At 41.8% G+C, this 20,948-nt stretch overlaps 2 protein-coding genes across 2 annotated transcripts; both read left to right on the top strand.

Moving 5' to 3' along the window:
- Positions 1-518: 518 nt before the first annotated feature.
- Positions 519-4,989, top strand: ube2s (ubiquitin-conjugating enzyme E2S). The gene is made up of 4 exons (XM_071470919.1): positions 519-717; positions 1,862-2,009; positions 3,454-3,644; positions 3,751-4,989. Exons 1-4 carry the CDS (start codon positions 715-717, stop codon positions 4,120-4,122), a joined length of 714 nt encoding a protein of 237 aa, XP_071327020.1. The 5' UTR covers positions 519-714; the 3' UTR covers positions 4,123-4,989.
- A 1,508-nt stretch (positions 4,990-6,497) lies between these two features.
- LOC139613880 (protein shisa-6) lies at positions 6,498-18,350 on the top strand. The gene is made up of 7 exons (XM_071470872.1): positions 6,498-7,001; positions 7,170-7,396; positions 9,481-11,954; positions 12,654-12,808; positions 13,308-13,373; positions 13,662-13,847; positions 14,058-18,350. The coding sequence occupies exons 3-7, from the start codon at positions 11,188-11,190 to the stop codon at positions 14,993-14,995; spliced, it is 2,112 nt and encodes a 703-aa protein (XP_071326973.1). The 5' UTR covers positions 6,498-7,001; positions 7,170-7,396; positions 9,481-11,187; the 3' UTR covers positions 14,996-18,350.
- The last annotated feature ends 2,598 nt before the right edge of the window (positions 18,351-20,948 follow it).

Here is a 20,948-nt window from a genome sequence, read left to right as displayed (position 1 = left end):
ATATGATGGTAAACATCAAAATATATTGCTGTATTGTGTTCATCTTGTTTTATCTTGCTGTGTTTGACTTTTTGTGTTTCAGCTACTCGTATAAATTTCTGCCTGTATCTTCACTATTATGAGCTGAATCCTCTTTCGCTGCTTTTGATGGCTGTGGTCACAGTTTCTGTTGTGGGCTTCAGGCTGGCTGCAGTTTTGAATTCAGTTTCCATGTATCAAATACGCTAATCAGTGGTGGTTGTTTGTTACTTGAATAGTTTCTTTTCATGTCATTTTATACTTCTACTTCTCTCTTTTGGATCTCCTTCATCTTTATTGTGTTTAATTATAACAGATCTATCTTTTTTCAGTACTGTTCATGAGGAGGTGTGAGTTTTTCAAACGGACCAATGGTTGGCCATTATCAGTCTTAGTTTTGATTCTGTGTGGCTGATAGGCCTTTCGACTAAGATGCAACGACAATAGTGCATTGTGATTGGCTCAACCTTTATGACGTATCATGTCTCTAAGATGCCCATTGGTCAGTGGTGGTAGGTTAAACTGAGGATCGTATTTTTGTTCCTGTGTCAACGAAAAGAAGAAAAGAACAGCAGCCAGTGAGACCAGGCTAAGTTGTCATCAAAGATAGTTTTTTTTTTCAAACATTAACGGAAAGGTCTCCTCTTACCTGACAGCAGCCAGGCATCCACCACTTTAGCAGAACTCATTTTAAAGATGGTAAGTCGGATAGCCGAGCTCACTGCTAACGGCTAACGGGAGTAGCTCCTAGCTTGATACGATGTTTATCCGTCGCCAGACGTCGAGCTTTTAATTTGGGTTGTGTCTATTTGCTGGAGTCTATGGTGTTAATCAAGAACCGTCTTCTACATTTGCATAATTTAACAAGTTGAAAGAATATAATACGGACAGTATTACACATTTTAAAACTACCGACAGCTTTAATATTAACGTTATCTGATCGAGGCTAGGCTAGCAATGCTAAAGCTAACGTAAAGTTACCTATGTATGGACGTTACATTTACCCCACTATTGTAGCTATATGACCTGGCTTTTGGGCTTGTGTCAATGCCAGATAAGTTCATGTGAAACAAGTTAAAATATGTCTGACTTCCAGGGGGGCTACTTACCGGGTGTAAGAACCGTTGCCAGAAAGGTTAAACTTTGTAGTTCACTCAAAACAGCTCATGGTGTGTTAAAATCATGATGAAAATATAATGAAGAGTAAGAGCAGCGTAACACAGAATCGGGAATAGGAAAAAAAGGTCTCAGGTTGATGGGGAATTTGTCTTATGCTACACAGATCTTGAGCGTTATGATTTTTGAATTGTTAAAAACGCCAGTATACTGAGCATAATGGGTATGTGTCATTAAGAGAGGTCACAGTGGTTCAGTGTTGGCGCATTGAACTGATAATCGCACGTCAGAACACTGACTGTTTTAATAATAGCTTCATATGGCTCATCGAAGCTGATACCAGTATTTATTATTTTCACAAACCTTGTTGTGGCACTTTTGCTGAAGTCAAAATGCAGGTGCTCATCTGAAGGAAATAAAACCACACTACTTTCCTTTGGAAGGAAAAAAAAACAACAATGGTGTATTAAAGGTCTTGTTGCAGACCGTTATCAATATACTATATACTACAAGTGTATAGATATGTAGGTGTATTTACCTATTTTCTGTCTGCCAGGGTGAACTTCATCTCCCTCAGTCAGTAAGTTAATGGTGTCAGTAAAGCAGCATGACCATTTCTCTCCATATTATCATAATACCTCTAGCTATTAGATTTTCCCTCACGGTAGGTCTGCATTTGTATGTGCATAACCCAACTTAGCTAAACCATCTTTACGTCTCTTTCCAGAACTCCAATGTGGAGAATTTGCCCCCTCATGTTCTTCGCTTGGTCTACAAAGAGGTTTCAGCTTTAGCAGCAGACCCTCCTGAGGGTATCAAGATTTATCCCAGTGAGGAAGACATAACTGAACTGCACACAGCCATTGAAGGACCAGGTAAGGCCCTGCCCAGAGATGGACCCGCTGTGTTGTCTTTTATTTTATTTTCAAGTTTTTTAGAGTCTTGCACTACATTGTTTTTCACGTCTCAGTGTTGGTTTGGATCTGTGTCTGTCCACGAGGCAGTTTTATTAGCATATGATACTATCTAATTATATGTATATAATAAGATCTGAGACCCTGACCAAATGGAATTACTGAATGGTTAATACAGAATGTGTATTTTGTCATTTTATTCATCAGGCATGCAACCTATCAGATAACAGTCACATAATTCTTGAGCAGTCCATATACAGAAATGGGAATATTTATGCCAATATCATATTTCAATGAATTTATAAAATTTTAGCATAAGACTGAAACATAACAAAATGTGAGAAAAGTGAAGGGGTCTGAATCTGAGTGCCCATTCAGTTACTGAGTTTAGTTTGAAAAGAGTGAAATAAGGTGCTCTAAAGTAAGAATAAATTGAAATGGAGGGATTTTATCCACCTGTACCAAGCAGAGCCTACGTATTGGAAACACAGCTGAAGCTGCCCTACCACTACACATTCAGTAAAATGGCATCATGCTGTAGCTATTAGGCAGTCAAGGGAAATTTCACTTGATGACCACTCTTCCATTATCAGCATAAGGTCATAACTCCACTTGCCTGTTAATCTCTTATGTTGGCTAACATGTAACAGTCATCTGCTCCACTGTTTAGGTAGTTGGTGGTTAACCATCCAAGTTTAATTGTTAGTTTTTGCATCATTTTTCTCCTCAGGCTAACATCTCCTTTGAGGTGCATTAATGCATCCCTTTTACCTAGCAGAAAATATTCCTTTCCATGGCTGCTTGAAAATTTACATTAATGTACTTTATTTATGGATTTTGTGGGGCATTGCTAATCATGTGAGACACATAACCCACTCTTACCGCTCAGCCAGTCCATGCTAACTTATCACAATGAGCTCACTGCTTCAGACCTTGTTATTGTTAAGTAGGCCTTGAAGAGCCTGACACTTGTACACATTTTATTACCTCCTCCACAGAGGACCTTCTCTGCATCAGTGTGACTTATTGGGTGCTGATACAAAAAGTGGTATCAGATATTTGCAAACAAACTACAGCCAAAACTGTCATTTTGCTTTTGTCAGTCCAAGGACAGTGTACTTATAAGCTATTGCAGATAATGTATTCATTATTTTCAAGTGGCAATAGAGTACATTTCATCAGGTCATATGTTCATTAGAGTGTGTGTTTTCATCAGAACCAAAACGGATTTAAAAAAAAAGTCAAGGAGTTTGAACTAATGATCTGTGACGGACTTGGATGAAATTTTTTTCTGTTTTTGTTAGTTGACTCAGTTGCCGCTCTATGACCCTCTTTCTTTTTATGGAGCAAGTTTGGCACAGTGAGGACATACTGTTCATGTGATGAATTCTTTATGCTTTGACAGAGGGAACTCCATTTGCTGGTGGCATTTTCCGAATGCGTCTGGTCCTTGGGAAGGACTTCCCTGCGGTTCCACCCAAGGGGTATTTCCTGACCAAGATTTTTCACCCCAACGTGGGTCACAAGGGAGAGATCTGTGTCAACGTGTTGAAGAGGGACTGGAAGGCAGAACTCGGCCTCAGACATGTCTTACTTGTAAGAGGAACCATCCGTCCTTCTTTGTTATTCTAGTAATAGAGTATCATCTTTTCTTTCTCCACTATATTTCACCTTTATCTCTTCTTCTTTATTTCCCCCACAGACAATCAAGTGTCTTCTCATCCATCCGAACCCAGAGTCAGCTCTGAACGAAGAGGCTGGGCGTTTGCTGTTAGAGGACTATGCAGAATATGAGTCCCGTGCTCGACTGCTCACAGAGATCCACGCAATGGGCGGGCCCGGCGGGACCTCTGGGGCTCCTCAGGACCCTAATGATGGCCCACAGCCGAAGAAGCACGCAGGTGACCCCACAAAGAGAGCGGGACCCAGTGCAGCAGTTGTGCCAGCAGCTCTGGGTAATGGCGCTAATGGAGCCAGTACCACCACCAGCAATAGCAGCAGCAGTAGTAGTAGCACTAATAATGTAGCAGGGAAAAAGAAAGCAGATAAAAAGCGTGCATTGAGGCGACTTTAATACCTCAGCAAAATTTTCAGTGTGTGTGTGTGTGTGTGTGTATGTGGGTGTGTGTGTGCGCGCAAGAGTGTGTAAATATAAATATTGAAGTGTGCTGACGATGTTTTTGTTCCCTTTTTTCTGACTCTTTCTACCACCAATTCAGACTATCCACTTTGTACTCATACCTTACCCTTTGTTTTGCCACCAGATTGCTCCACCTTTTAAATGAACAAATACACTTTCACAGCGAAAATCATGCCATCATGTGTATTTTTCCCTCTGCCGTCTTCAGATTGAATGACACGGGGAATGGCTTTCACTTTGCAAAACATGGCCTCTGTCTGTCCATTAATGAAACATAACCTCAGACATGATAGCAGCTCCGTTTAAAGTGTTTCTTGGTAAATGCGGCTGTGATGGTACTGTGTACTGCTCAGCCAGGCTCACTCTTGAGTCTAACCAAGATGTTACTTTAACTAACTCAAATTGAGCTCAAAGGAAAATAATGGTAGAAGTTGCTAAACAATTATGCAAGAAGTCACAATTGGGAGAGAAATGTTGTTAATGTCACATGAAATAGTAACATCTTTTTAAAGTGTACTTGTCATTACTGTGCACTGACTGAAGTAAAGGTATGACAAGAGTTGGCAGCAGAGTAGAAAGTCTGTTGTGTTCTTCATAGAGTCTCAATCCCCTTAAGTTTTTTTTTTAAATTTCTCAAAAACTGTTTCACTGTCTAGTATTTTCAAAAGTTGTTTATAATTGACATGTCCATATTCAGCTGTCTTGTGGTTGTGTGTGAAGACATAGATCAGTGGCTGTATGGGAACAGGGTAGGTTGCCAGACAACTGTATAAAAAAGAAAAAAGAAAAAAAAAAAAAGAATCATCTATTCTCTGTATTAAGCATACAGTGATGTGACTCGCTTAAACTACCCCTACTTCCCTACAAAGCAGTATGTGCTCTTAAATACCCAGCTCTCCGACCAGCCTTGTGGGTACCAGAGAAGACATCAGTAGGAAAACTTCCACGTTTGATAGAAATTGTCTCCCCACCCGTTGCACTAGCAGGGTTTCCTGGGCAGGTTTTCTCTCTGTTCTAAATGCACGCGGGGTCTACATTTCCCAAGGAAACACACTGAAGCGCTGTCTTAATGTGGATTGAAAAGGTGCCTTTGAAACTCCTGTTAATGTGCAGACTGTTGGCTGGATATTTTGTGTCCATTTTAAATTATTTAAATAAAACATTGAAATATGAGAAGTGAAATGAAAAATGAGTCATATTTGCTCTTTTGTTTGGTGTTGCTTTGCATGCATAATTGCTATGTTAAAAATGTAACTTCAGTGTAACTGCAATGATGGGTGCAAGTGTGTATAAGTGTAACCACTGAGAATGGCCTACGAGGATGAAGAGTTTACTGCTCTGTGACGTATAATAGCACTTCATTTTGTTTATAGTGGTCTCCTGTTCTGCAGTGATGGAATAACCATTATGAGGAAACCAGTAATTGCATCCACCCCAGCATACCAGTGAGTGAAAGTGCACCCGGTAGAGCGTCATTGGACCATCTAATGAAGGCCTCCACTGGCCTCTGCTGCAGACATGCAGCAGCCCACCCACCTGTGTAGAAATAGCAGCTTGCCATGCAGGTAATTATCAGGCCCTTCTTAGACACCTGGGCTTCCACACAGCCCTTTACACCTTCCCCAAGCCCCGTTTTGGAAGTGCTTGCCTCCTCCACCTGGTATACACCTCCATGGCACAGCCTCTCCTATTAATGTAAAAACCATTTTCCTTCCTATCCCCCCCCCCCCCCCCCCCCCAAAAAAAAAAAGAAACAGGTTGAAATGTTTCTTTTGTAAAACAGTATGAATCTTGGGCTGATATTTAGTCTGGGTCAGGTGTAAAGGGGATGCATGCTGGTTTCCCTTTGCCACATACAGTGTGATGGTGTTAATTGTGAATCATCCTGCGGGCCTAATGTGTAATCACAGATTTCACTTCATGTAACACAATACTCGGTAAAAATCTTTTTTTTTTTTTTAACTGGAAAAACCTAAATTCATTCATGTGCCGAGGAGGCAGTCAGTGTGATGTGCCGGTGGACTGAGGCCAAACAAGAGCCAACTTCATTCCTCACAAGCCTCACATCACCCCCCCCCCCCCCCCCCCCGTTCGTCCCTAAACTCAAAAGAAATGTCTGAATTGCCAGCGTAGCTCTGCCTCTAATTGACAGTTTCCCTCACGCTTCAGTGTTAAAGCTTTTGCACTTTTTTTTTTTTTTCCCCTTCCCCGTTTTCATCGCTTTCATAATGGCCACCAACATAATGACACAGTTGCTGTGGCAACCGTGTCTCTCTGTGTCTCTCTTTTTTCTCTCTCTCACAAAAAAAAAAAAGAAAAACACACACACACACACTTTGGATCTCGGAGGTCTTCCATTGAATTTTACCGGCTGCTTTAATTTTGCAGGTTTTTGTAGCGTTGTCTTTTACCTTTTTTTTTTTTTTTTTTTTTTTTTTTTTTTTTTGTTGTTGTGAAAGGGATAGTGGCTAAAACCTTTCTGGGGGTCACTCGGTTAATTAGAGCAATGAAATGGAGGTGGATGGAGATGAACGCCACCGGTTGAATGGGCCTGATGAGGAGCCACCGGTCTGACCGACCAATCACAGCGCTCCCCCACCGGCGGACCTCCGTGAGGACAGTCGCAGTGAGGCGGTGTAAACCTAATCTGGCTCGGAGATTATTGAAGGGAGCCAGCTCCGGCCAGTTGTGAGAGAGGAGAAAAGTTGGTTTTCTCTGGGGACACGTTTGGCATCTTGAACCCCTGCACCACTGCGTGTTCTCCGGGAGAGCGGCTCTAACTTGTGCCTGTGCAGCAAACCGGATTTTCCGATGTAGTGTGTAGTTGAACTGCCTTGTCACATGTATCAGAAAATCTCAGAACATCTCGTTGGGCACTGACTCTCTCTCTCTCTCTCTCTCTCTCTCTCCCACTCTCTCTCTCTCTCTCTCTCTCACTCGCGTTTTTTCCCCCTCTTTCTGCCGTGATAATGGATTACCAGTAGCCGGATGGAGAGACATCAACAACGACTGAGATCTGCAGCTCTTATTTAAAAAAAACAATTAAAAAAAAAATAAAAAAAAACAGGTGGCAAATCCAGCAACAGTTCAAGCTGTCCTGATCATCTTCTGCCTCAATAACAGGCTGCCAGTCCGAGAGACTCTGAGACACAGTGCGCAGGCTCTCCCAGCGCTGCTCTCCAGCATCAGACCCCAGAGCAACGCACAGGTAAGACACGACATTATGCACCTTTTACTGACGGAAAAGCAATCACCGGATTACAGGCAAAACTGTTTTATATGTCCTGCGTGTTTCTGTATGTGCGAAAAAGCGAGTTTTGGCGTCTGTTCAGACGCATCAGCTGTGCTGGAGGCTGTCAGACTAAACATTTGGATGAAAGCTGCGCCACAGAAACATGTACACACAGGCTTTACGTTGGGCAGACATGTTTTTCATCACTTAAACACTTTATTCGACAAATGCGACATTGTGAACATACTGATGTTAAGACCACTGATAGCGCGCACACACACACACACACACACACACACACACACATAGACACACCGGCACGGATACACCCACGCACTCTTAGCCTACTGATACATGCAAGTCATGTCCATAACCCGCATGCTTGTTCATTGCAAGTTGCAACTTATTATCCCAATAAATGATGGAGTGTAGTCTGAGGAGTCGATGTCCAAATCACTCGACTGATGCAAAGTCATTGCGCAGCTTCTATTTTACTGACAAGACTAACGCAACCGCTGCTCCGCGGCTTCCACTGTAATTGAACGTCTTTTTGCATCAACACTTGCATTCACGGTTTTCTTTCCCCGTCACCCATTCACACCACAGTGCGTGTTCAGAGAGAAAAAAGAGGCCATTTTGTTTCATTTCCAACAAACACCTGTTGAAATTGTTGCATGCCCAGGCGTCAGCAAGCTGCAACCAGAGCAAAGGGGGGGCCCCCGCTTGGTTCATTTTGCACACATGCAATTGCTTGCAGTGGCAGGAATCTGCTGGAATGGCTTGTCCTCCCTCCAGTGGCCATGTAACTCAGGGAGGCATCTTCACAGTTCTCAATGTGTGCCCTTCACCCTTTGCTTCCCATCCACGCTCTCTCCCTCTCTACTGCATTGCTTCAGCAGCACAGTAGCCTATGGAGAGAGAGGTCCCTGCAGGAAGCACTGCTGCTTTTGTGTGTTGTGTCACTTTTGCTGGAAATATGTAATGTTAGACTGCAGAGGGACTGGCTCGCAATCATTTGAAGGAATATTTTTGCTATAGTGCGAATTTTAAATCCAGCTGTAATTGCACAGTTCTTGAGAAGGGGGGGTGGGGGTTTGGATATCTGGCCAGAAAATCCTCATGAAGTGAGTGGAGTCAGAGCAGGGGGGGTGGGGGGGGGTGGTAATGGAAGTTGAGCAGCGTTGGCAGATGACAGTTCAAGGCATCAGTGTCATCTTGTCGAGCAAGAGACGGGCAGATGTGACTTTGAAATCTGGTTTGGTTAATGGGTGTAGATTGGATTCTGCCTCCCTTCTCTTTCACCGCCGCTTTCACTCACACACAGACAGAGCTGCAGTGCTATTCTGAGAGAGTTAGCTGCCTCAACCCACGCACAGAATCTGAGAAAGAGAGAAAGGCAGAACGAGGGAGAAAGAGGAGAAGGAGGGAGCAAGAAGAATAAAGGAGAGGCAGAGACTGACTACAAGGAGGTTTACAGAATGCCTACTATAGTCTCTCACATGCACACGCACGCACGCGCGCGCGCACACACACAAAAAAGCCTTTGTACAATTTCAGATTCTTCCCCTTTAACTGTTCTACCAGGAGCTGATTTGCAGTCTTGATTAGTGTGTGGCATGGGCTGTATTTGCAGATCTGTTTGGTGGTGCTGTTTGTGTGATGTGCTATGTTGTATTGGTAAGTGCTGGGAGAAATGTACTCGATTCTGTGCCACCCACACACCGCCCTCCCACTCATGGTCGTCTCTGCATCTATACCTCTGGCTCTTCCCGCTCGCCACAATCTCTTTGCTCATTTAAATCCCTACCCTGCATTTATCCCTCTGCTCTCTTTCTCTCTTTCTCTATCATTGGCTTTTCAGGAGCGTGTTCCTCCTGCAGCCAAACAGGCACACTAACACACACTCGGCTTCCCACAATGCACACACACACAATGCAATTAATAAAAATGACTATGTTGTGTGCACATGTTCTTAAAATGTGTGTGCATCCAAGTGTCAAAAAGTGAGGAGAAGAGGTTGCAGAGCTCCTTTCTAAACATGTCTCTCGTTTGTGTTACAGTGGACGCTCGGCCAACACATTCCAGGTCTGATTGTCGACATGTAAACCTGAAGACAATTCTGGAAATCGAGCAGAACGTTTAGAGTCGACGAAAGGGAAAAAAAAAAAAAAAAACCTGCTGGAGAGCTCTTTTGGAACATTAGTCAGTGGGAGAACCGCTGCTTTGTGTCTCTCATTTTCCCTCCACTGAACTCTCCTCAGAAGGTTAGAGGAGCATGTAACTGAAACAAGTGGAGCCCTCAGTGATTTCAGCATTCTGTCTCCCCCATCTGTGCCTACATTCTCTGCTACAGATAGGGACGTTTTGATAATTACATATAATTATAATTTCTGTGGGAGACAGATCTGCCTCTGTCTATTATTGCCAACACCTCCAACACAATAACTTCACACATTTACATATTTCTCAACAAAAGTGATATTCTTTGAACCTCGGAGACGAATCAGGAATAATTTTACTTAGAGAGATGTGTCACATGGAGAAGCGATGTGCCATTCAGTTCATATCTAATGAGTTATTTTGTGCCTAAAAGCTGAATGCGGCGCATTTAAAATCTACGACATTTGCCTCATTTTGCAATGTGTTTCACATGCTGGGAATCGTTTCTTTGGTTTATGCTTACTCCTAATTTTCAGTTGTTACAGTCTTCTAGCACTTAAGCTGAGCCTGCCTCATTATCACTCCCATCCCAATCACAGTAACAGTCCGTGCCAGGCAAGTACTGATGCACATTAATCCCACCATAGAAAAGACTGAGATAAAGCACGCGGTGTATCTATAGATGTGATGAGTGCCTAGAACAAGTTAACATGGAGAGAAGTCCCTGCTCCAGAGAAACTAGGCACTGTTGATGAACTGTTTTTATCAGTGGTGCAGTCTGTTATTTTCATTTGATTGTTTACAATGCCAAAAAGCACCAGATATATGACAAGAATTATAGATTTCATACATTTCTCCAGAAAAGAATTGCTTATAGCTTAAATAAGTGCCATTTCTGAATGTATGTCGTGCCAGACTAAAAACGTCATCCAGGAATGAACAGAACAGATAAAACTGTTTACATCTGACATAGCACTGGCCATAAACTATTGTTCAAGTGCCATGATCAGCACAGGAATGTATGGGTCTGCCATATTTTATTAAAAATAGTTGCTTGTAATTTCTACTGGGCTTTGTGCTTATGGAAAATAATTCCCTCCAGCAGTACACCAGACACATGGTCTTTTGTTCATCGGGACATGTAGAATAAGACATTAAGTACTAAAAGCATGAAGATTGTTGTTTTCAATTTGTCCTTTTTACGAAGCTGCATCCATTTTAGTGTTGACAACTTGAGAGGTGTTTTTGGAGGGCAAAGGATGAAGTCGTTACACATTCAGAGTTCCTTTCTAACAGTGAATTGAAACAATTTTAATTCCATTATCCACAGTTATTGAATCCCACAAACTGATTTTGAGAGTTTTCATTTTATATTGTCTCTGCTCTTTTCTATTTTTACATCATACATCAAGGCGCAAACCTGATTTCAAAGTTCATCATCCAACATTACTGAATGAAACTATTGATACATCATCATTATTCAGTAGGTTGTACATGCTTATGGAATATTTCACATGCCGTTTTAGTGGGTTAAACTGCAAAAGCGGATACAGCGTTGTAACTGCATTGACTCAACAACAGAAAATAGATCTCTTAGTCATGTAAAAATGACGCCCACCACCAATCTCCGAGTCCTCGCCGTCTCCCTGCTCTCCCTCCTTACTGCCCCATTTACCACTTTTGTGGAGACCTCTCCGTCTCCCCCTCCACAGCACCAAGACCCCTCAGGGAGACCGTTCACAGCGGAGCCCAAAACTGACCCCAGCCCCTCGCTCCTGCTCCTTGCCATGCAGGCCAATATCAGGCCAGCTGCTCTCCAAGGCAGGACCAAAACCCCAGAGAAACTTCCAGAGTCCTCAGAGGGAGTTCTGGAGGCACCTCCGAGACCCCTGCCCCAGGTCATGTTCCCCAAGAATGTGACTTCAGCAGAAGCCCTAGCTCCTCCCTTAGGTGCAGCCCAGGTAGCACCCATTCGACCACGACTGATAGATGTATGGATGGATGTATGTCGGGGGTATTATGACGTAATGGGACACTTTGACAGCGCTTTCAACTGCTCCAAGGACACCTTCATCTACTGCTGTGGAACCTGCCATTACCGCTTCTGCTGTCCAGAGCGTAGCCGGCAACTGGAGCAGGACAGCTGTAAAAACTATGACTCTCCAGACTGGGCCAAGCCTCAGACAGACCCCATGATATTACCAGAAGAATTAGGCCCTGACCCAGACTTTGATCCACTGAAGCAGCAGAGCCACAACACTGGCTTCGTCATCGGTGGTGTGGTTGTGTTCATGGTGGCTGTCGCTGTGGGCATCAAGGTGGTCTTCAACAAGGTGCAACAGGAAGCCAACCAAAGGGACCTCAATATGCCCAGGTGAGGCTTTCAAATTTTCCTTTCATCACTTCTGACTGCTAGATTTGTTTTTTCATTCTATATGTGAATGCTGTAATGAAATTAGGTTTTCAGGACTCCATAAATGGCCTAGATTCATTATTCTGGGCTCGGAATAATATTGTTAGTCATCAGCTGAAACATATTTGATCTTCATCGAGTGGCTGCTCCAGAACTCATAGTTGTTTTGATTTCCTCTGGGCTTTTTATCTCATATAAGGCCCACAATCTTGGCAGTAAATATGTGCATTTTGATTTTTGTACAGGTAATATTTTTCAATCTTTGGCTACATTAGAGGAGGATGATGGTAGTAGACCAATATTAAGTGGTGGTTGGTTCCTTAAAGAAGGACCTTATATTTTAAGTTTCATTTATACACAGAGTAGGTTAACTGTGAAAAAGACTCAAATAGAGTATATTTGATAAATTGCTCTCAAGTCTCATTCATACAAATTTCTATGTCAAATTGAATAAGATATATTTTGAGCAATAGTTAAAATGACAAATATGAAAAAAAAAAAATCCTCATTACAGAAGAGTGCTAGACCTAAAACACTGGCTACTAAGTATATCTTCCTAGTGTTAGAAATGTTGGTAGAAATGGATGTGACATTACAGCCAGCGTTATTTTCAGGTTTAATGTTATGTTTCCTTTTTGTTTGTGTTCATGATTTCATTAGAGCCCTGGTTGACATGTTGCGGCACCAGTCGAGCCCAGTCCAGCAGGATGAGAGAAATAACAGCGTGGCTCTTACTGTTGGGGACGGACAGGGGACACTGGGGAGAGCTCCAAAAAATCTTTACGCCCCAGGACTGCCCAGCAAGGACAACAGATGTGAGGGTTTAGGGCTTTTACAGCATTAGTGAATAGCAGTAATCAGAGCTTTTAGAACTGCGTCCTCTGAATGCAGAGGCACATTGTGTATGTCGTGTCTATATGAATGCATGTTTTTGTGTATGTGTGTGTGTGACTTCTTTGCAGCTATTTAGGAGACAGGAAAAATAAGAATCTTCAATGGTCATGTGTAAAAAAATAAGCCTTAGTATTTCTCTTTCTCTCTAGTGGCTGTGGTCAGTAAGATGAGATACCTCTGACTTCCGCATGTAGTTATATTAACTCTCCGCTCCAAAATTGAAGTAGTTAAATGCACAGGAATCTGGACACAAGTGCTTATAAAATATGTATGCCTCATATGGTCATGCGAAGGTGAATTGGTGCAGATGGCTATATGTGCATTGTTGCCTTGATCTTTTTATGCTAAAATACCATTGAGCTTGAAACTGCCTGACATCCATTTTGTGAGCTGATTACCTTATGTTCTTTTGACTTGCAGTGGGCAATTTGCAACACAATTTCATCCACTCATCAGGCTCCAGCCCCAAACACACCGCAACTATCGGTAAGGCAGCTGGTGAAAGCCGGGCTCCTATGTAAATTATGTGTAATCACCAAGATGCTTCATTTACTTCATTCAGTTTCATTTTAAGCTCAAAAGTAGACTCATTCATCGCAACAATAATAATGATTATCATAGCTTGGGTTGCTTTTGTTAGTGTTGAAAACAAGTTAAAATCGGTCTGTTCCAGTGAATGTTACCAGATTCACACACTGCTACATGCAGTGCGATATATCCAGAGGAGCAAATCTCATTTAACACACAGTCGTTTTCTCCCTGTGGTCTCCGTAGAACGCACCCCTCGAATGAACAATGCTCAGCTGGCAGCTGGAGGCACCCTGCTCTCCAGTAAACACAACAACACCAAATCCCAGCCTGCCTTCCACCACTCCCTGCACAACCTGGCTCAGCTGCCTCCCTCCTATGAGAGCGCCACCAAGCCTGAGCTCAACAGATACTCCTCACTCAAACGCCTCGGTAAGTACCTTCATTTTGGAGAAATGAGGACAAATGTACCAGCCTGTCTGCCCCTCACTCCTCTAACAGTGTGGTTTGTGCAGCTGTTTCATGAGTACTGAAGCACGGTGACACTCTTGACACTATGGCAAAGTGCAGGATTCGTCATTATGTGCTGATTCTATTTACAGTGGTGATAAACAATTCAGAGAAATTTTGTTTGGCTTTCAGAGAAAGGTCTTGATGAGTACTCGTCTGGTTACTGCACCACCAAGCGTCGGCCACACACAGCTCAGCCGGCCCTTCAGTCCTCTCAGCACCACCTCCACTGGGGTGGAGACTACACCCTTAGTGGAAGGGGAACCCTCCCCAGGCATGCAGCTCGTCCCTGGATCCCACCACCTCCTTCTGGCATGCCTGCCTCACCCACCCCCAATCCTTACCCTCTGGATCCCCCAGAGCCCCAGTACAACCCCAACTACGACACCCTCTCCAAGCCCCCAAGGAAAGTCAAGTCCACTGACCAGCTGCTCAACATGGGTGATGTCCCTGGCAACACGGGGACTCTGTCCAGGCTGTCCAAGAACCAGCAACACCAGTACTACAAAGCCATGGCTGCCTCCAATAAGAACTCCAACACGCAGACCCTCACCCGCAAGACCCAGGACAGGCAGGACAGGCAGGACAGGCAGGAGAGACAGGAACGGCTGCTCATGTCACCGGACCATTTGGAGGAGAGGATGGGGGTTGGTGGTATGGGCGTTGTAGATCCATACGCTCACACAGGAGGGATTGTCCCCACACTGCCTCGCCAGCAGAAGGCCCAGTCCCAGCAGAACGTCTGTGCCACACCCTCTCTCGACCGGCACCACATGATCAAGATGAACTCTCACCCAACGTCTGGACGAGAGCAGGAGAGGAGCACGGCCATGACGGGGCACATGAGTGGGGGCATGGGCTGGGCGGGGGAGATGCCCGGGGCTGGGGTAGTCATGGGAACGGGAACACTAGGGGGCCACAGCGCAAGGAGGATGGCTTTTGCAGCGAAAAGGCAGAACACCATTGAGCAGCTACATTTCATACCGGGAGGGGGCGGTGGAGGGTCAGGAGGAAGTGGAGGGGGCAGTCAGGGGATCAGGACGGGGAGTAAAAATGAGGTGACAGTGTGAGGTCTGTGCCTAATGTAGAGTTTACCCCTCATGTTTGGTATGGGAATAGATCACCCTTCTGCATTTAACTATTAGATATACAACTACAAGAAATACAACTAGAGGTATAAAGTATAGTAACAGTATAACGTGTTTAGGCTATTCAAATTAGTATTATCTTGTAATTAAATAGCTTAAATATGATTACTTAATTAAAAACCTAGGTGGGAAATATCTGTTCCAATTATGTGATAGCCTACATCAGCCATATTTTGTAACAGAATTTGCCATATTGCCATATACAGCGGTGCCGTTACTTGTAGAAAGACTGACTAGAAAGGTGAAACAAAACCAACAGAAGTGTCGTTCATAATTTTGTTTTTATATATATGTTTTTCAAAACGTACTCAGGAGCCATATTAGATAGGGAACCAGACGATATCAAAAAAAAAATAAAGAGAGAGAAAAGGTCGATGAAGAGGACGACCATGTGGAATATTGTATCACAGAATTACATAGAGGATAGAGCCAACTACCTGCTGGACTGTCAACCTGCTCAGCCCTCGCCATCAATGATTTATTAAACTGAATCTTCTTGGTAAAGAGCCCGGTGGACCAGATGAGTCTGGATGAACCGTGTGCCTGATGAGGGATTTTTGGAGCTGTGACACTCTGCTGAACCAACCTCACCCTGACACGCGGGAACAGAACTGCTTTTTGTTGCTTCCTTTGTGAATGAGCAGACAAGATGGGGGCTGTGCCTGACTGGGACACAGCAGCCTGACACTATTGGCAGGACTCTGCGCCCGATTTAAACTGCGGACGTACCCACATTACAAATCTGATGCCTGGGTTGCCTAGTTTTCCATGTGACCTTAGATCAAATCCCCAGAGGACCTCACACTCTGATCACTGTTACACTACAGGAGTGTAAGCTGATATGATTACATTATGGGTAAGTTTTCCCTAGTGTTCCCGTCTATAGATCAGGACCTAACTGTAAAAACAGTGGGCTGCCAAATAATATAGAGCCATCAGCCACAAAATTACAAAAAAATCTTGATATAACCACACACGAGTCAAGAGATTACAGAACCGACATATGTGTTCAGTTTACCAATAAAAAGGCAACTTGCTTTAATGTAAGTTGTGTATGAGGAGCAAAGGTTTTTCAATAGAGCACAAATGAATAGACCATGACGCAGAGGTTGCACTTACACAACTGTCCTTCAAAGCCATTTACGGAGATACAAAGAAAATACCACAGAAGAAGCTGGTCTGACAATCACCATTTTATTCTTCTCACCAGGTGACAGATTAATACGAGTCAGTGATGTTTTGTACAGTCAAAGGATTGGCTTCAGAGCAAGCCAAAAACCTCTGAGTCAGGAGCGAGGGGGCAAACCTGAGGCCTTCTCCTGCATGGCTCCGTATGCCGTAACAGACTTGGATGGTTAGGAAGCCCTTCCCATCCTCAAGACGAAGACCTTGCTGTATCATAACGCACTTCAGCCAGTATGAGTTTAAAAAAATAGAAAAGAAAAAAAAAAAAAATCTTCATCAATAACAACGCTTATTATCAATACTAAGGGCTATCCTATCCTATATACTGTAGTATGTGATATCTGTGGTCCATATAAAATGCTATCTCTTTCTCTTGATTTTGTGTTGATATTGTCATGATGTATTAAGTATTAATGTGTACAAAAAACAAGAGCAATTTAAGCACAGTTCAAAGAGAAACACAGAGACAAAACTTTGCACAAATCTATCCCCTGATATTTGCACCAGATACAAAACACCCTTTGTATCGTGTCCTCAAGGTTTACATTCTGTACGAGCACAGCTGAAAGTGTGACTGATCAATGTGTCGAGGTATTGTATTGAGAGAGGATTTTTTTTTAATCAACAGAAATCGGAGGTAATTAACGCAGATCAAAGAAGGAATGCGTTACTGGTTTTTGTTCAGTCATGTGAAAGGATACGGAGACGAAATGCTGATAAACAGAAACACAGATTTCATTCGGACAATCTTCCTATACACAGTGCTAAATGTAGTTGTTATGAATATGATGGAGTGTTATTATTAATAATTATTATAACTGTTATGGTTATTATTAACAATTATCTTATGATGTGATGTTCTTTTACTTGGTGGGATTTAAGTGTTTATTGTTTTTAGATAACTAGCATTCTCATGACTAGTTGGTTTTTCATACATCTGGTCATAAATTCAAGTTTTTAAGAACATTCCAAATCTTGATGCATGCCAGCTCCATTTCATTGAGAGGCATTTACAGTATGTCTGGATTTTAAGGTCATCGATGCTTATATGGCCAATTCTCCAGCTGTATGTACTGTGCCTAGACATCGGCCTTATGACTTCTTGATCTCAAGTGATTACTTAGGTTTCCACTCTGGTACAAAAACATCTATTGAAAAAATCTGCAGCCTTCTAAACATGTATGTGTAGATGATGGTGTTTTAACAGCCAGTGAGGTATAGATGAGTTTGGGATGGGCCAGGAGTTGGTAACGCCACCAGACTCGAGACAGTCTGTTGTCGCCACTGCAGCTGCCTGACCCAATAACTTTTAATGGGTTGTACACACAAAACCCATGATGCCATAATGTATGTGTGTTCGGATGAATGTTTATTATACAGGTTGGAGAAAGACAGAGGTCTGACGGACACCTGATTGCTTCTAAGTGCAGTGTCTTTTCAGGGAATTAGGACAGATGACACACAGTAGTTTTAGATTTTTTAAATAGAGCCACAAAAGGTCTGTAGCAAAGTCTGTAATATCTCACAAGCCATATCCATCGAAACTCCATTATCACAATTTTATAAATGGTTAATCTAATTTGTGCAAGTATTGTATTTTGTATAGCTAGTACAATCAGAATATTTTGAGTGATCTCTTTGACATTAATTTGAGGATTCAACAAATTATGTGTTAGTATTTAATGAATTGTACAGTGCCAAACTCATAACATTTTGTTGTCTTTCTATTGTCGTAGCCTCCTACATGGCTACAGGAGTTATTTCTTTTTCACAACTGAGAACTAATACACAGGCAAGTGAGCTAAAGAGGCTAGTTTTCAGAGGGAAATGAATTAATATGGTGTGTGTTTTTACCATTATGAATTCATTTAGAGTAAAGATGGTTATTTGGCCACCTGAAATGTAAAGTATTATTAACAGTCAATTGTATGGACAGGGACAGTGTCCAATAATGAAATTCATGGATTTATTTTCATGCCTGTAAATTTCCAAACTACCCTTTTGTTATTGTTCAATGCATTGATCCCCTTGGATACGACATGGACTTACAAAGAATTTGTATAATAAAGTTGGTGGGAAAAAAAAAATGTCAGTCATTGTAGAGCATGAATTTTCTTGCATTAGTGTTTGTGAATAATCTTTTTTATGTCAGCGATGACTGATGGTAAACTCGAGACTTCTTCTCTGAGCACTTTGACTTACCTTAACAATAATAACTGAGATATATGCCTTACAATTGTGTCTCAAATTATACTTTATTAATCTCTGAGTGAAAAATAGTTCCTATGCATTTTGTAGGGATGGACAATACCTACAAATGCTCTTGAGTGTCTGGTTGCTCAAACCTATCTATCTAAGATTTAGCAATATAGCATGGTTCAGGTCTATGTTCATTGGTTGCACAACGCTAATTCTGGACTATTTTCAGTAGGACTAATTTTCTATATAATCTAATTAAACGGAGCCTCTTTTTGAACAACGCCTCATAATAAGCCAATAAGGTACTCCTCTGTTTCAGTAGAAAATGTGGAGAGAAATTACCGAGCACAGACATTTTCACTGGTGAAAGAAGTATTCAGATCCTTCACTTAAGCAAAAGTACCAATGCTTCAAAATATAAACACTCCATTACGATTAAAAGTCCTGCAGTGAAAATGGCACTTAAATAATAGTATGTATTAATGTAAGAGTCCGTACTTCAAGTATCAAAAGTAAAAGTTGGCAGAAAACCTACTGCTGTGAGTGTTGTACTGTTGGATTAGTATTACAGATGCATTCATGTGTAAGTAGTATTTTACTGTTGTAGCTGGCTGAGGTGGAGATCATTTGAGTGTGTCATTTTTTAAAACTCTGTATTTTTGTATGTAAAATCATTATCTGCAAAGCAACTAACTTTAATGGTTAAATGTGGAGTAATTATCTCGCCCTGACTAGCAGTGGAGATGAAGTATAAAGCTGCAGAAATTGGAAACACTAAGGTGAAGTGCATATGAAATGAATTCACAATCTTTCCCTTATTGTTGCTCATTCCACAGCATTTTGTGCCACTAGTCATTGTTTGTTATTGTCGATGAACACCCGTTAATTGTGGGATGGCCTGAGGTAGTTTTCTCTCTTTTTGCGAAAATGTCTAGCTCACTTTTAGGCCAAGTTTCCAACCAGGATGTGTCTGACATATGTCTAACAAATGACAGACCAGACTAACATATGTTTCTGCACCCAGCCATAGTTTTCAGACCAGTGGCTTGGTCAGCGGCAATATTGTTATGAAACTGGAATTCTAAAAATAATCAAAAGATAAATTATTATTATTTTATAAGGGGTCAAACCAGAAGCAACAGCTCTATATTAACAAAAAGCCTTTTAGTCTTCAGTAGGTTAGTGAGCACACAGAGTCCGTCTGTGATGAAATCCCTCATCACCGGGCTGTGAGATATTGTATAAGCCACAGTAAGGCTGTACAGCACCAGTGGGAGTGAACAAGTATGCTTTTAAATGAAATGAAAAGGTGAGATTGTCTTCATATAATTCACAGCTCTAGACCATCAGAATTATATTATATTGTACCTGCTGGATCCTTACTCATATTTAAACCCTCATGTGAATACATTTATTGGACTGAGATGTATAAAGGCTTAAATGAAAGAACAGGTGGCGACATTGTACTGATACAGAAATGATTTTTACAGGATGTACAGAAAGGGCACGAAATATGTTTGATTTCAGCACAGGCTGCCTCTGATGCATTACAAGCGTTGTAATTTGTTCATTTCACCACCAGGAGGTTCAGTGGCTCCTCAGCTCTGAGACAAATTGTTAATGAAGGCTTACCCCTGAGTGTAATGCAACATAACCCTGAGACCAATTGCCTACACAGGATTTTATGCAGGACCATGTGCAGTAAAGTGGAGAAAACAGAACAAACAAATTCCTAACTATTGTCAGGTAGTATCATGGCTGATAACCTGCCCACACGGCCCAACACCTGTCACCATTCATATTAATGAATTATACATCTGCCAAGTTAAGTGAAAATCCATTTTTCACAAATTTTCCTCAGTTTGACAGAAAAGACCATTTAATATTTAGATTGCAAATATATGTGTGTGTGTGTGAATAAAAGCTTTTGATTGTCCAGAACCAAATATTCTGTGCCCTACCTGGTTCATGCATGTGATTAGCATCCTAACCCAGGCATGATCACCGTTCTTAAAGATCAGAGAGCTGAATTTATTCACATCTGTGTGACTGAGGTGACTGAATCAAAACTTTGATTTGAGTAATGATAAATGATGATTTAACCTGGGGTTGAGTTCAAGGGTTTTCCACCTCTTTTCTCACAGCTTTGGAAAAACACAACTTACTAACATGCAATAATTGTTACCAAACATTGTATAGGCCTTACTCATCATATTGACCCAACAATGGTATTTGTTGATTTGTGGCTCACTGCTTTTAAACTGACTGAAATGTATCGCAATGTTGTGATTTAAAAAAAAAAAAAAATTAAAATAAAATAAAATAATATATATATATATATATATATATTTTTTTAGTTTATTTTTTATTTATATATATATATATATATATATATATATATATATATATATATATATTATTTATTTAATATTTATGGATATGTTTGTGACTGACCTGCCAGTGATAAACCACTTCTTGCAAATTTAGTCTG

Source organism: Trachinotus anak, unplaced genomic scaffold, assembly GCF_046630095.1.
Source record: "Trachinotus anak isolate AG129_WGS33_773 ecotype Australia unplaced genomic scaffold, CSIRO_AGI_Tana_v1 ptg000032l, whole genome shotgun sequence".
NCBI classification, from domain to species: domain Eukaryota; kingdom Metazoa; phylum Chordata; class Actinopteri; order Carangiformes; family Carangidae; genus Trachinotus; species Trachinotus anak.
The sequence above is the reverse complement of the archived record's forward strand: the minus strand, read 5'-3'. Positions and strand labels throughout refer to the sequence as shown.

What these genes read in the sequence shown, in the direction of transcription:
- LOC139613880 (XM_071470872.1), top strand. Translation starts at nt 11,188, where the DNA reads ATGACGCCCACCACCAATCTCCGAGTCCTCGCCGTCTCCCTGCTCTCC. An exon ending in GCCCAGCAAGGACAACAGAT is followed by an intron (nt 12,809 to 13,307) that starts GTGAGGGTTTAG and finishes TTTGACTTGCAG; the next exon opens with TGGGCAATTTGCAACACAAT. An exon ending in CAAACACACCGCAACTATCG is followed by an intron (nt 13,374 to 13,661) that starts GTAAGGCAGCTG and finishes TGGTCTCCGTAG; the next exon opens with AACGCACCCCTCGAATGAAC.
- ube2s (XM_071470919.1), top strand. An exon ending in CACAGCCATTGAAGGACCAG is followed by an intron (nt 2,010 to 3,453) that starts GTAAGGCCCTGC and finishes ATGCTTTGACAG; the next exon opens with AGGGAACTCCATTTGCTGGT. An exon ending in GCCTCAGACATGTCTTACTT is followed by an intron (nt 3,645 to 3,750) that starts GTAAGAGGAACC and finishes TTTCCCCCACAG; the next exon opens with ACAATCAAGTGTCTTCTCAT.